This window comes from Balaenoptera musculus, chromosome 4 (assembly GCF_009873245.2).
Source record: "Balaenoptera musculus isolate JJ_BM4_2016_0621 chromosome 4, mBalMus1.pri.v3, whole genome shotgun sequence".
NCBI classification, from domain to species: domain Eukaryota; kingdom Metazoa; phylum Chordata; class Mammalia; order Artiodactyla; family Balaenopteridae; genus Balaenoptera; species Balaenoptera musculus.
The window spans coordinates 50,489,202-50,506,175 of NC_045788.1; the positions used below are offsets into that span (position 1 = coordinate 50,489,202).

General features: G+C 39.0%; 1 protein-coding gene across 1 annotated transcript in view; it reads right to left on the reverse strand.

Moving 5' to 3' along the window:
- Window positions 1-4,254: 4,254 nt before the first annotated feature.
- Window positions 4,255-16,974, reverse strand: part of NCEH1 (neutral cholesterol ester hydrolase 1) — a 71,879-nt gene continuing 59,159 nt past the window's right edge. The window contains exons 4-5 of the mRNA XM_036851449.1: window positions 6,964-7,135; window positions 4,255-5,035 (exon numbers count right to left, since the gene is read on the reverse strand). Of these exons, the coding sequence (XP_036707344.1) occupies window positions 4,418-5,035; window positions 6,964-7,135 (790 nt within the window). The 3' untranslated portion in view covers window positions 4,255-4,417. The remainder of the gene's footprint in view (window positions 5,036-6,963; window positions 7,136-16,974) is intronic.

Consider the following 16,974-nt stretch of genomic DNA (forward strand, 5'->3'; position numbering starts at 1 on the left):
ATACTTAATTACATGTTACCTTAAGCTATATTCTATGGGGGAAAAAAAATCACTAAATTTTCCAAACACAAACGAGTGAGAAGTGTGGCATTGTTTTACGTGTTTGCAAAACTCTTTAATGTATGGCTTAACAGGAGCCATCTGGATTCTCATATCTGCCTCTACAGCCCACCTACTACAACGCCACATGTCAAGTAGCAGCTGGAAAACTCCACTCTACACTTATGACAGAAAAACAGTAACAAATAGCTAGTCTGGTAGGCAGCCTATGTGAGAAGATGGAGCTCTCAATCTGAAATACCAGTGGTGGGAAAATCCGGGAGGGACATTTCTAACAAGACACAAAATGTCACCAGTCTCTCTAATGACACAAAATGCTGAGTGACAGGCCTGAACAATACATGTATGCCTACTGGAAATCACATTTACATTTTCAATCTCTGAAATTTGGGGAATGTGGTGCTGATATCAGTATCTTCTAGATGTTTAAATAGGGGATCCATTGGAAAATATGAGATGTTATTTTTTTTTTTTAAATGGGGGATCAAACAAGAATGAAAATCACAAGAAAAAACAATATTAAAACACATAGAATACATTTTAAATGCCCTAAAGGAGAATTGTTGCAACCATTAGTGGATCCCTTCAGCAAAATATAGCCACGCACCAGAGGTTTTGTTGGAGAAGATGAAAATAACTCTAATTGAATAGGAAAATCTAATTTACCCACACATATGTGACCATTTAGAACCAACACAAACAATTTACTTTGAAAAAAAAAGTTTTGCAAATTCCTATGATATTGAAGTGAACTAAGTATAATGAACTCAAGCGTGAAATTATTAGCTTTGCTTGTAATGACAGAGTCAATGTGAAAACTTGCCTTCAGTGGTATCAATACTTCTTTGCCCGAACTAGTCAAATCCAAATTCATTTGCACTGTGATCAACCCTTCCTAATATGTGTATGGAAAGTCCCCAAATTGTCTCATGGCCTGCCTAGCTTTTATGAATATTCTAGCCAGTCCAAGGCGGGTTTCCAGTACGAGCAGCACATACTGTATCCAGACATGAAATGGATGTCATCAGAGAGGCCACTGAGTCCCTCTCAGTAATTGAAAGGCAGCTGGAGGACTCCAGGGGGCAGAAGATTTGGGCTGAATTGTGGCTAGGGATCTAGGATACCAAGAAAAAGAGAGGTGGGAACCAGAAAATGAGATGAGGGGAAGTGAAAGAGGCACATTTCCAGATGGAGACATTTTATTTACAAACATGAATCAAAACAGATTTATACTTTCCTACCTCCACAGTGGATTTTCATCTTACAAAATAGACTGGCTACCAAAATCCTTCATAAAATCTGCCTTGCCCTTTGCAGTGAGAAATAAGCAAAAAGTCAAAGGTGAAAAGGTCATGCATAAAATATTATATCCACCAAGATATACAACAGTCTTAACTTCTTCACAAATCAATGATAAAACAGTAACTAATTTATACTTCACTATATTTTGTAGCACTTCAAGATTTTTTCATCATATATTTATGGTCACATTTCACAAACAACAACGATATTATAAAAAGACTATCCATTTTTTCTTAAAATAGGAAAACAAAACAAAGCCATAACACTTAAAAAAAATCAATCTGCAGAGCATAAACATTTTTTATAAGAACAAAAATTAAAACAAAATAAACTGATTCCAAGCCAAAATATCTTCAATATAAACTCTGTATGCTTCCCAAAGGAATTCTTAGCACTCAGATTTTTGGTTGGTTTAGCCTCTCTTGTATCTAGTGGTTTTTGTGTATCATGATTCCCAATTATTATACCAAGGAAAATTTCAAGGAAGACCTTCAAGAAAGGTCTGAGGTGGGATATAGTACAAGTCACTTTCTTTTATATATAAAAGCTTTGTTTATTTATTAATTTATTTATTTTTGGCCATGCTGCGTGGCATGTGGGATCTTAGTTCCCTGACCAGGGATAGAACCCAGGCCACAGCAGTGAAAACGCTGGGTCCTAAACACTGGGCCACCAGGGAATTCCCAATAAAAGCTTTAATGAAACTTAGATGCTTCATCAGAAACAGTGCTTGACCCCTTTTTTCTTTCACTCCCTCTTTTCACCTGAGAGAGCCCTTTGGAGACCTAGAATCATTCATTGTCTGTAGTTAGTACAAGATTTGGCTCACAATTCTGGGGGGGGCGGGAAATGTCACTTTAAGGAATTCTGTGCATGTATTATATTTTCTTTGCTTTCCTAGAGGTGGGTAACCTCAAAATAAGGTCAAAACATTGGTTCCTTCAAATGGCATCAAAAAGAATAGTATTAAATGAGGAGGGCAGCTGTCATAGAGTAAGAACTAAAATCCCATGTTTTTAGGGGAAAAAATTGATCATGTACCTGTCTGTGTATATGGAATAATGACCTATAGAAACAAACACACACACACAAAAAAACACTGTTGAAGAAGAGGCCAATACAGTTTTCCAGTCTGACAAAATGGTTGGAATTTATAGTTGGAAGACACCTCATAGATTAAGTAATTCAATTCTCTGACTTTAGAGGAGAGGGAAAACAGGCCCGGAGATGGTAAGTGACTTGCCTGAGTCCATTAGCATGTTAATTTGTATGATTATTTTTATACATACACAGGCACACAGACACTCACTGTTGCATTTACTTCTGTCTTGTACATAAAATGCTCCTGACTTAAATAATAAATGAAAAATAAACATGCAGATTTTCACTTGTTATTTCATCCTCCTAAGTAGGAAATACCCATCTTTCAAATGAGTGAAAAGGCTCTACTTTCTTTCCACTGATAAATTTATTGGATCATGACTTGGCTGTGTGGCCGCTCTCTGCAGTCTCTGAAAGTAGCACAGATTGCAGCAGTAGGAAGAGTGGCAGGAGGGAGGGCGAAGGTACACAAGTCAAGTCAGAATTGGGAGTTTCTTTCTATGCCAAAGATGTCCCACAGGCAGTGAAGGCTTCACATGAAATTAAGCCTGGTCTATTGTAACTTTAGACCTACCTGGAAGGCGATAATGAAGGGTGTCACCCAGAAGAGTATGAAGTAGTTCCTCCGACCACAGAGAGCAGAAGTGACCAATGTGTGTCTTGTCTAAGCTATTGAACTATAAACTTAGATGACTTTACTAGGTGTAGTCAGTTTCTAATTATTGTGATTTGTATATGCATATAAACATCAAAATATTTAGGCCTTATATATAGTAATATTAATAGCTATTTTACCTCTTTCCATAAAATTACATGTGGATATAATTCTAAAGTTGTTTTTTTTAAACCCTAAGGTAGTTTTTTTAAAAATCATTATTTTTAATATTCATTACTGACTTTATTCTGAAAAATCTTGTCTAGCTATATATATTAACATTAAATAACTTAAAAAATAAACAATACAGTACATTATATATACCAAAATAGCCCCATTTTAAAGCCATGTAAGTGAAAAAGTTGAGTTTTCAAGAATAAACTAGACCCTCTAAAGCTATTTTTCATTATCTTAATATTAAATGTATCTTCTTTTCTGACTATGCCAAATATATACACACCACTCTTGGTAATTTATGTGAGAAGTATTCATTATGAAAACAATAGGTTGGTTCATTTGTCTGTTTTTACTTGTTCTGTAAAGGAAAATTTATTCTAAATCTAAATTAATTTGCTCCCAAAAGATCTCCCGCAGGGAGATGGCATAACCAAAAAACTTAACGATGTACAGATATCCAGTGCATGCAACCTCATAGTTTCTAATAATAGTGGTAGAAAGTAACTTTCAAGTATTATCATAATCCAACTGGACTTAGAGATAGCTATCACATAAAATTAACACTCTAAAGGAGGAAAGTCATTTGAGAAACTTGTCCTTGCTAGAACAGCTCTGCCAAAATTCCCACAGGAAACAAAGCCATCCATCCACAGAGAACAGAAGGCACTTGGTAGCCAGCACTGACCTTGAAGTGAACACATTTAACACTACTCTTAACTCAAAGTAAACTCTAGCAAGCTGAAGAGCCCACATTTTCTTTTTACTCATTAAAGGTCATCCACAGCTGGTAGAATTTCTTCTAAAAAGAACTTCTTGACTGGAGGCAAGACCCAAAGCTATTTCCAGCTCCTAGCCCTGCTTTCTGCAGCTGTGGGTGTTAGTAGTAATTTGGTTAAAACAAGAACAGAGAGACTGGCTCACTTAGAGAACCAGATTCAGATGTTTTTGCACTTATGTTACTCAAAAGCATTTTTTAAAATTAAATTAACATAAAGTCTGCAGGGAATAGAGATTCCATAACTCAAGTAACGAGGGGAAATTAGTCAACTAAAGAGTGAATGTCTTTCCAAAGCAGGTGCAGGAGATCAAGAGGGGCTCAAGCCTTTTAGAAATTTCACTCCTTTACAGGTTTTGATCCAGCCACTTGATGTAACTATTCCTAGTTCGAATTCCCACTGAGAAGTTGGTAGGCCAGCTGGTGAAAATCATGCATCCGTGGAAGCCATCCTCAAAGTGATCAAGGGTCACCTCCACACCTGCACTCTCCAAACGCTTTGCATACATGATTCCATCGTCTCTTAGGACATCGTGCTCACAGGTTAGAATATAGGTCTTTGGGAGGTGCTGCAGGACTTCCTGGTCTGCGATGAGTGGGGCTGAGCGGGCATCCAGCAGCTGAGGGATCTCCTGGACAATCCTGGTGTTGCCGGTGGTCTGCATGACAGGCTTGTAGTTCTTTGTGATGGATGCGGGCAAGAGGGATGTCCAGTTTAGATGGGCCCTGAGGGCAGCAGCCTCTCCCACATCGAGTGAAGTGTGATTGTTAACTATCATTGCCTGGACAAAGTCATAGTTGCCGTTGAAGTAATCCACCCAGTACTTCACCATGACATAACGGGGCAGGATGGGGGTGTTCACATTTTGCTGATAAGAGGGCGTGTTAAAATCTAAAGCTTGAAGAACTGGATAAATTAAAGCTTGCACCTTGAGCTTGTTTTTTAGGTTGGCATCTTGATTAAACTGGAGAAGAAAAAGCGAACACATTATTTCATTTTGAATGGCTTCTTTTACAGAAACCATACCCTTTAAAGTAGCCCAGTGCTTTACCTTGACTCAGTCAAAGGGGTATAAGTGTTACATTTCTACCAGGCATGGTATTAAGGAATGTAGTTTAAAAAATAAATACTTCCCCATCGCCACCACTACCACCACCCTTCAAGCTGCTGGATATTTACTGAGAAAGGTGTGATGTTTGCAACTCATAGTTCTGAGTGAACACTTCAAAGGTACATGACCCCTTAGGTCCTTAAACCCCAATCAACACTTTACTTATATCTATCCTTTGGCATAATTCTCACGGGGCTGGGTATTATGGATGGATAATGTGTGAATCTTATTTAGTTCTGTATTCCCTGAAAGGCCCCAAAAGGCAATGGCTTACTAGGGAGAAAAAACTAGTCTGACTCTTCCAGAGTAGACGACTAGGAAAAGCTAAATGAACAGGTGATGGGACTCCAAAGTGTTTTAATAGGACCTCAGGGTGTCTCCTCTCATGAGCCGTTAGTCCCCATGGCTGGTGAGAGGGTGAGAATTTAAATCGTGTTGGCAGTGCACCCTCCATTCTACTTAATGAGCATGTGCCTTAGAGTACAGTTGAGATGGAATGTGAATGAATCCCCCCACCCTGCAAATCTCCATTCCCCCTGGCCTCCCCAAAAGGCAAATATATTGCCTCATTGTGTGATTCTAGTGACTAAAATGATGTATTTTTTGTATAACATCTAAAAGGCAGCTAACTAGGTCACTGTGTTTCACAAGCAGCTAAACAATCTTCAGGGTAACGTTAGGCATACAATTTTGTTTCACATCGCACTTTAGAACCCCATCCCGAGGGAAGATGTAACTGCTCTGTAAAAGCAGGAGGAAATGATCAGTTAATAGTATTATTAATGTGTGCCAAGAACTGTATATACCTCATATCACTAAATCCTGGCAATAGCCCTGCAATCAGATGGAATGAGCCTCATTTTCCTGAGACTCAGAGAGGTGAGAGGACTTGCCAAAGCCCCACAGCTCTCACAGGGGGGCCTGGATTCCATCCTGGTTGTGTCCGGTTTTAAAGCCCATGATGCTCTCCCCACTGTACCAGGACTTTCTTCTTACCGCTTTGGACGTGTGGATAGCAAACCCACCAATGCCAAGTGGAGAACAAAGTTCTTTATTTATAGCAAAAGAGAAGAAATCAGGACATGCCACAAATGAAAAGGCAGATGCTATTTGAGAATGCCAAAAGAAATTTGGAGGTAAGAAGACAGAGATGCTATTCTTAAATTATTTAACCCAGAAAAGGAAGAAAATGTACTTATCTTTGAGTCTACACAGCTGCCCAAAATTGGGGATGCTACTACAGCTAGACAGTTTTCAAAGAATTTAACCAGCTAAAGCTCAGACTAACTTGTATTGTAACATTTAAAGCGGATGAACCATTTAACTCTTTCTTTTATATTAAAAAAAAAAAAACCTTTGGGAGACACTTTTAAATTTTTTAATTTGGCTCAAAGTTTAAGGAAACAATCTTAGCAATTGGAATTTAAGCAAAATTATCTTGTTTTGTAAGTCCAACATGGAAAAGGAGCAGAAGATAATTTCCATGCATATACCTGAGGAGTAAGGGAGCCCTCTAAAATGTTAGCCCTCCTCTCACATTACTCACCTTAATTGTAATCGGGGCCCTTCCAAGGACTCAGAGATTACAATTCTTTCAATGACCCCTCTTCCTACTTCAAAAGATCTCTGAGAGCTTTCCAAGTGCAGTCATCTGAATTACTTGGCCCCCAAGTGACCAGCCCACCCAGCTAGGCCTTTGCCATGCCTAGTGGACGATCTGTTGGTCTGCTGAACATTATCACATGCTCTCCTTCCACCAGCACCTCAGGGCTCTCTGTTACCTGTTGGCCCAGGGCAGCCGCCAAATTCCCACCAGCACTGTCACCAGAAACGCCGATTCTGCCTGGGTCAACTGAATACTTGTGCAAGACTTCTGGCTGCAGGAAGTACTTTGTGGCACGTATAACATCATGAATTTGCTCAGGAAAATAAACCTTTGGAACTAGCCTGTATCTGTGAAGACAAAAGTTGTATTCATTTAAGGACTTCACCAAGTCTTTATAGGCCATTTAAAGTTTAAGGGGAAACTGGTTCGTCTGAAGCCAGAAACAAACAGGTAAGGAATTATAATAAATATAAAAATAAACCATTTTCTTGCAATTCAAATACCTACTTTTAATAAGTAATGATTTTGTCATAGTAATTTTTACTGTGGGCCACCAAACAAAACAAAACAAACAAAAACAAAAACCTACAACCACCACCAAGGCAAAAACAAAACTTTGAAGCAAAAGGCAGATGTTGATTATTAAAATATAGATAGAACCACAAAAGATTCTGGAATTTTATTTCTGGAAGTCAGTGTTCCGTTCACAGCACCTCTGGGTTAGAAGGTGACTCGGCAGCACTAACCACTTCATTTGGTCTCAAGTTTAATGAGTCCATATGGTATTCTTCATGATTTACATGATAAATATAGTAAAACTGTACTCCATTGAAGAGGTCATGCCAGCCCGACATTAAACCCAAGCAATGTGTTTGTTCCCTGGAAGGCTGGAACTAAAGCGTCAGCTGTCAACCAGCAAAAGGGAAACCAAGTTTCCAGATGGCCCATGGCAGGCCTGCTGGGACGCTTCTGGGGCTTCTCCTACCACCCCACTTTGCAAGATTAGAGTTCCTCTGGGATCCTGCTCTGTACACTTAGTAGGATTCAGATTCCCTTAAGAGCCCCAAGAGCCCTGGCTTTGTCAAATGCCCCACCTATATATAATATCACCTTACAAATCCATTGGTAGTCTCGGCTTGAGGTGCCCTCTCAGCCTCCACCCTCCTTATTTCTCACTCATCCTTTAAGCTTTACTTGAGGGTTTGCCTTCTCCAGGAAGCTCTCCTTGACCACAACTCCACTTGCTTCTGGGGCTCAGCTGGCTACCATTCCTTGATACTTCTATGTGCTGGGGTATATTGCTCATATTGCCTCATAGTAACATGATTTCTTTCCGTATTTCCTCTTAAGAGTGTGTTCTCTGATATCAGGGACTCTGTGTTTCCAGTGTATATCTATCAATGTGCTGAGCACATAATCATGCATCTAGTAAAACTTTTCTGAGTATTAACATACCTTCATTTTGCAAGTGAAGAAACTGAGGCATAGAAAAACTACTTGATTTGTAAAATAAACCAAACACAAATCAAAACAACGTAGGATAGGAACTAATTAATTAAAACCTAATAATAGTCAGCTAATACTCAAGTCTTTTGATTTCCAATTTGTAATGAGCATATTTATTCTCAGAAACTAGTTTTTTCTATACTACTCTATATAAGGTCATTCATTTCCCCCATCTAAATTCCAGATAGTTAGTTAAATATCTTCACATTCTGGGAACTCCCTGGTGGTCCGGGGGTTAGGATGCCGTGCTTCCACTGCAGGGGGCACGGGTTTGATCCCTGGTTGGGTAACTAAGATCCCAAAAGCTGCACAGCGCAGCCAAAAAAAAAAAAATCTTGACATTCTGTGCAGACACAATCAAATCGACAAATATTTGTGAAATACTTTGATAAGTAGTGAATGTAGATCTGCTCTTTCAGGAATTACTACATTTTTTAAAACACAAAATGCAATAAGAAATTCCCTTAGTGGTTGCCCTATAAAAGATAAAATAAGTTTTCTAATTTCTTTTTTTTTCCATCTGTGATGATCAAGTAATCATCTGAAATATTTTTTCTCCAGCTGACTTTCACAATGTCTTAGTGAAGCTGCTGCTACTTTATTTCATTCATTAATAATGGGTAAAAGGAGTAGGAGTACACCATTTTGTCCAATAGGTGGCGTCATCTCATATGAGTCTATTCACCCTCAGTTCTGGGTTGAGGTCTCAATTTGTTACTTTCAATATTACCAAGCTGAATTCTTAATTCTTTCAATGAAATAAGAACAAATGCACTTCATGACTCAAGGTGTGAAAATAAAGGCTATTTTGTCTCAGGAAGATTCCAGATAGCATGATAGACTATCTTCCTAGTGGCCCAAGAGGTCAGACCATATGTTGCTAGAACACATACGTGAATCAAATTTTCAGATGTTGTTTCACAAAAGGTCTTAATGACTTTGAATCAAGAGGAACTGGTAATCTAAAAACTATGCTACTGCCTCAAATCTTATGAGTTGATTAATAACTGGCTCAGATAAGAGTAAACATCCTAGTCCTCTGGTGCCCTTGAAGATCTATCTCCTAAGCCCTCCTCCCCTTATCTTTGTTCATTCTGGAAACATTCTCTAGTTTTATACAATAAGAAGGGATACTATTTTCATGGACTGAAGGATATAGTGAAACTAGATATTTTTAAGATGAGCCTTCAAAGTAGCTTGAAACTGACCTGAGAAGTATCACGAAAGTTCTGTAATATCATTATAGACACAGAAAACTGAGAGTCAGGAGGAGATTTATGAGTAGCATAGTCAAAGAAAGCATGCATAAATACATTTATCTGCTGCTTTTGTTCAAGGCTGTGTCCCTGCAAAGTACTGACGGAAGATTCCACTTTTTTTTTTTTTTTTCTATTGTTGATCTTGAGTGAAAGCATCTGATGAATTTGTGGCACATAGAGTCTCAATTTGCCCAACTCAGGGCAGGATACATGACTCTGCAGTGTCAGCTTCTACCTACCTATTACTGCACATGCCTCCTACTAGAAGAACAAAATTTGGTGTAAATTCAGGAATGAGGTTTACTCAATTTAATAAATATGTACACTCTATAAAAATTATCTTTTTCCTGCTAGGTGAGGTACCTCACCAGGTACTCTACAGATGCTTCACTCAAATATCAGAGCAAACCTGTGGGTTTAAGGTTGAGAACATGAGGCTCAAGGGGGATGCATAACTAGTCTACAACAGCTAGTAAGTGGCAAAGCTGTGATCTGAATTCACAACTGACTTCAAAATCCACACGCCTCCCCCTTTTAAAATATTCTCATTCTTCCAAACCCACAGCCTTTAAATGTATGTGCGTATGTTCTCATTACCTCACCAAAGCAGTAAGTTCTCAAAACTGTAGATTTCTGACAGCCCAGAACTTCTCTCATGATTTCAATGCTTTTGCAATATTCTCAAAACAAACCACCTGGCACATGGTACATCTTTAATAAGATATTTTTATTTGTCCCAAACAAAATTTTAGAGATTTCTTTTATACTTTTTACATATAAAATATGTCCTTTTTTTTTTTTTTAATTTATTTATTTATTTATTTATTTTTGGCTGTGTTGGGTCTTCGTTGCTGCATGCGGGCTTTCTCTAGTTGCGGCGAGCGGGGGCTACTCTTCCTTGCAGTGCGCGGGCTTCTCACTGCAGTGGCCTCTCCTGTTGTGGAGCACGGGCTCTAGGCACACGGGCTTCAGTAGTTGTGGCACGCGGGCTCAGTAGTTGTGGCTCGTGGGCTCTAGAGTGCAGGCTCAGTAGTTGTGGCACATGGGCTTAATTGCTCCACGGCATGTGGGATCTTCCCGGGCCAGGGCTCGAACCCGTGTCTCCTGCATTGGCAGGCGGATTCTTAACCACTGTGCCACCAGGGAAGCCCTAAAATATGTCCTTTTATTACATACTATTATGGTGGGAAAAGTAATAAGCTATATGCCTTTAAAAAACATTAAAAAAAAGAAATTGGGTTAGGAGATTAACCAAGATGGCGGAGTAGAAGGACGTGCTCTCACTCCCTCTTGCGAGAGCACCAGAATCACCACTGGCTGCTGGACAATCATTGACAGGAAGACCCTGGACTTCACCAAGGAGGATACCCCGCGTCCAAGGACAGAGGAGAAGCCACAGTGAGACGGTAGGAGGGGCGCAATCAGAGTAAAATCAAATCCCATAACTGCTGGGTGGGTGACTCACAGACTGGCGAACACTTATACCACAGAATTCCACCCACTGGAGTGAAGGTTCTGAGCCCCACGTCAGGCTTCCCAACCTGGGGGTCCGGCAACGGGAGGAGGAATTCCTAGAGAATCAGACTTTGAAGCCTAGAGGGAATTGATTGCAGGACTTTGACAGGACTGGGGGAAACAGAGACCCCACGCTTGGAGGGCACACACAAAGTAATGTGTGCATCAGGACCCAGGGGAAGGAGCAGTGACCCTGGGGGAGACTGAACCGGACCTACCTGCTGGTGTTGGGGGGTCTCCTGCAGAGGCGAGTGGTGGCTCTGTTTCACCGTGGGGATAAGGACACTGGCAGCAGAGGCTCTGGGAAGTTCTCCTTGGCGTGAGCCCTCCCAGAGTCTGCCATTGACCCCACCAAAGAGCACCGGTAGGCTCCAGTGTTGGGTTGCCTCAGGCAAAACAACCAACAGGGAGGGAACCCAGCCCCACCCATCAACAGTCAAGTGGATTAAGGTTTTACTGAGCTCTGACTGCCACAGCAACAGGGAGGGAACCCAGCCCCACCCATCAACAGTCAAGTGGATTAAGGTTTTACTGAGCTCTGACCGCCACAGCAACAGTCAGCTCTACCCACCACCAGAGCCTCCCATCAAGCCTCTTAGATAGCCTCAACCACCAGAGGGCAGACAACAGAAGCAAGAAAAACTACGATCCTGCAGCCTGTGGACCAAAAACCACAGTTACAGAAAGATAGAGAAGATGAAAAGGCAGAGGGCTATGCACCAGATGAAGGAACAAGAAAAAACCCCAGAAAAACAACTAAATGAAGTGGAGATAGGCAACCTTCCAGAAAAAGAATTCAGAATAATGATAGTGAAGATGATCCAGGACCTCGGAATAAGAATGGAGGCAAAGATTGAGAAGATGCAAGAAATGATTAACAAAGACCTAGAAGAATTAAAGAACAAACAAACAGAGATCACCAATACAATAACTGAAATGAAAACTACACTAGAAGGAATCAATAGCAGAATAACTGAGGCAGAAGAACGGATAAGTGACCTGGAAGACAGAATGGTGGAATTCACTGCTGCAGAACAGACTAAAGAAAAAAGAATGAAAAGAAATGAAGACAGCCTAAGAGACCTCTGGGACAACATTAAACGCAACAACATTCGCATTATAGGGGTCCCAGAAGGAGAAGAGAGAGAGAAAGGACCAGAGAAAATATTTGAAGAGATTATAGTCGAAAACTTCCCTAACATGGGAAAGGAAATAGCCACCCAAGTCCAGGAAGCGCAGAGAGTCCCATACAGAATAAACCCAAGGAGAAACACGCCGAGACACATAGTAATCAAAGTGGCAAAAATTAAAGACAAAGAAAAATTATTGAAAGCAGCAAGGGAAAAACGACAAATAACATACAAGGGAACTCCCATAAGGTTAACAGCTGATTTCTCAGCAGAAACTCTGCAAGCCAGAAGGGAGTGGCATGATATACTTAAAGTGATGAAAGGGAAGAACCTACAACCAAGATTACTCTACCTGGCAAGGATCTCATTTAGATTTGATGGAGAAATCAAAAGCTTTGCAGACAAGCAAAAGCTAAGAGAATTCAGCACCACCAAACCAGCTCTACAACAAATGCTAAAGGAACTTCTCTAAGTGGGAAACACAAGAGAAGAAAAGGACCTACAAAGACAAACCCAAAACAATTAAGAAAATGGTCATAGGAACATACATATCGATAATTACCTTAAACATGAATGGATTAAATGCCCCAACCAAAAGACATAGACTGGCTGAATGGATACAAAAACAAGACCCATATATATGCTGTCTACAAGAGACCCACTTTAGACCTAGGGACACATACAGACTGAAAGTGAGGGGATGGAAAAAGATATTCCATGCAAATGGAAATCAAAAGAAAGCTGGAGTAGCTATACTCATATCAGATAAAATAGACTTTAAAATAAAGAATGTTACAAGAGACAAGGAAGGACACTACATAATGATCCAGGGATCAATCCAAGAAGAAGATATAACAATTATAAATATATATGCACCCAACATAGGAGCACCTCAATACATAAGGCAACTGCTAACAGCTATAAAAGAGGAAATCGACAGTAACACAATAATAGTGGGGGACTTTAACACCTCACTTACACCAATGGACAGATCATCCAAAATGAAAATAAATAAGGAAACAGAAGCTTTAAATGACACAATAGACCAGATAGATTTAATTGATATATATAGGACATTCCATCCAAAAACAGCAGATTACACGTTCTTCTCAAGTGCGCACGGAACATTCTCCAGGATAGATCACATCTTGGGTCACAAATCAAGCCTCAGTAAATTTAAGAAAATTGAAATCATATCAAGCATCTTTTCTGACCACAACGCTATGAGATTAGAAATGAATTACAGGGAAAAAAACGTAAAAAGGACAAACACATGGAGGCTAAACAATACGTTACTAAATAACCAAGAGATCACTGAAGAAATCAAAGAGGAAATCAAAAAATACCTAGAGACAAATGACAATGAAAACACGACGACCCAAAACCTATGGGATGCAGCAAAAGCGGTTCTAAGAGGGAAGTTTATAGCTATACAAGCCTACCTAAAGAAACAAGAAAAATCTCAAGTAAACAATCTAACCTTACACCTAAAGAAACTAGAGAAAGAAGAACAAACAAAACCCAAAGTTAGCAGAAGGAAAGAAATCATAAAGATCAGAGCAGAAATAAATGAAATAGAAACAAAGAAAACAATAGCAAAGATCAATAAAACTAAAAGTTGGTTCTTTGAGAAGATAAACAAAATTGATAAGCCATTAGCCAGACTCATCAAGAAAAAGAGGGAGAGGACTCAAATCAATAAAATCAGAAATGAAAAAGGAGAAGTTACAACAGACACCACAGAAATACAAAGCATCCTAAGAGACTACTACAAGCAACTTTATGCCAATAAAATGGACAACCTGGAAGAAATGGACAAATTCTTAGAAAGGTATAACCTTCCCAGACTGAATCAGGAAGAAACAGAAAATATGAACAGACCAATCACAAGTAATGAAATTGAAACTGTGATTAAAAATCTTCCAACAAACAAAAGTCCAGGACCAGATGGCTTCACAGGTGAATTCTATCAAACATTTAGAGAAGAGCTAACACCCATCCTTCTCAAACTCTTCCAAAAAATTGCAGAGGAAGGAACACTCCCAAACTCATTCTATAAGGCCACCATCACCCTGATACCAAAACCAGACAAAGACACTACAAAAAAAGAAAATTACAGACCAATATCACTGATGAATATAGATGCAAAAATCCTCAACAAAATACTAGCAAACAGAATCCAGCAACACATTAAAAGGATCATACACCACAATCAAGTGGGATTTATCCCAGGGATGCAAGGATTCTTCAATATACGCAAATCAATCAATGTGATACACCATATGAACAAATTGAAGAATAAAAACCATATGATCATCTCAATAGATGCAGAAAAAGCTTTTGACAAAATTCAACACCCATTTCTGATAAAAACTCTCCAGAAAGTGGGCATAGAGGGAACCTACCTCAACATAATAAAGGCCATATATGACAAACCCACAGCAAACATCATTCTCAATGGTGAAAAACTGAAAGCATTTCCTCTAAGATCAGGAACGAGACAAGGATGTCCACTCTCACCACTATTATTCAACATAGTTCTGGAAGTCCTAGCCACGGCAATCAGAGAAGAAAAAGAAATAAAAGGAATACAAATTGGAAAAGAAGAAGTAAAACTGTCACTGTTTGCGGATGACATGATACTATACATAGAGAATCCTAAAACTGCCACCAGAAAACTGCTAGAGCTGATTAATGAATATGGTAAAGTTGCAGGATACAAAATTAATGCACAGAAATCTCTTGCATTCCTATACACTAATGATGAAAAATCTGAAAGAGAAATTATGGAAACACTCCCATTTACCATTGCAACAAAAAGAATAAAATACCTAGGAATAAACCTACCTAGGGAGACGAAAGACCTGTATGCAGAAAACTATAAGACACTGATGAAAGAAATTAAAGATGATACCAACAGATGGAGAGATATACCATGTTCTTGGATTGGAAGAATCAACATTGTGAAAATGAGTATACTACCCAAAGCAATCTACAGATTCAATGCAATCCCTATCAAATTACCAATGGCATTTTTTACGGAGCTAGAACAAATCATCTTAAAATTTGTATGGAGACACAAAAGACCCCGAATAGCCAAAGCAGTCTTGAGGGGAAAAAATGGAGCTGGAGGAATCAGACTCCCAGACTTCAGACTATACTACAAAGCTACAGTAATCAAGACAGTATGGTACTGGCACAAAAACAGAAACATAGATCAATGGAACAAGATAGAAAGCCCAGAGATTCACCCACGCACCTATGGTCAACTAATCTATGACAAAGGAGGCAAAGATATACAATGGAGAAAAGACAGTCTCTTCAATAAGTGGTGCTGGGAAAACTGGACAGCTACATGTAAAAGAATGAAATTAGAATACTCCCTAACACCATACACAAAAATAAACTCAAAATGGATTAGAGACCTAAATATAAGACTGGACACTATAAAACTCTTAGAGGAAAACATAGGAAGAACACTCTTTGACATAAATCACAGCAAGATCTTTTTTGATCCACCTCCTAGAGTAATGGAAATAAAAACAAAAATAAACAAATGGGACCTAATGAAACTTCAAAGCTTTTGCACAGCAAAGGAAACCATAAACAAGACGAAAAGACAACCCTCAGAATGGGAGAAAATATTTGCAAATGAATCAACGGACAAAGGATTAATCTCCAAAATATATAAACAGCTCATTCAGCTCAATATCAAAGAAACAGACACCCCAATCCAAAAATGGGCAGAAGACCTAAATAGACATTTCTCCAAAGAAGACATACAGATGGCCACGAAGCACATGAAAAGATGCTCAACATCACTAATTATTAGAGAAATGCAAATCAAAACTACAATGAGGTATCACCTCACTCCTGTTAGAATGGGCATCATCAGAAAATCTACAAACAACAAATGCTGGAGAGGGTGTGGAGAAAAGGGAACCCTCTTGCACTGTTGGTGGGAATGTAAATTGATACAGCCACTATGGAGAACAGTATGGAGGTTCCTTAAAAAACTAAAAATAGAATTACCATATGACCCAGCAATCCCACTACTGGGCATATACCCAGAGAAAACCGTAATTCAAAAAGACACATGCACCCGAATGTTCATTGCAGCACTATTTACAATAGCCAGGTCATGGAAGCAACCTAAATGCCCATCAACAGATGAATGGATAAAGAAGTTGTGGTACATATATACAATGGAATATTACTCAGCCATAAAAAGGAACGAAATTGAGTCATTTGTTGAGACATGGATGGATCTAGAGACTGTCATACAGAGTGAAGTAAGTCAGAAAGAGAAAAACAAATATCGTATATTAATGCATGTATGCGGAACCTAGAAAAATGGTACAGATGAGCCAGTTTGCAGGGCAGAAGTTGAGACACAAATGTAGAGAATGGTCATATGGACACCAAGGGGGGAAAACTGCGGTGAGGTGGGGATGGTGGTGTGCTGGATTGGGCAATTGGGATTGACATGTACACACTGATGTGTATGAAACTGATGCCTAATAAGAACCTGCAGTATAAAAAAACAAACAAAACAACTAATACTAAACTTTCATTGGGTTATTTGTATGGAAATATGTTAATATAAATGTTTCAGACATTACATGAAATTTCTAAAAATCTTATATTTGTATTTGTATGGAAATATGTATGGAAATATGTTAATATAAATGTTTCAGACATTACATGAAATTTCTAAAAATCTTATATTTGTATTTGTATGGAAATATGTATGGAAATATGTTAATATAAATGTTT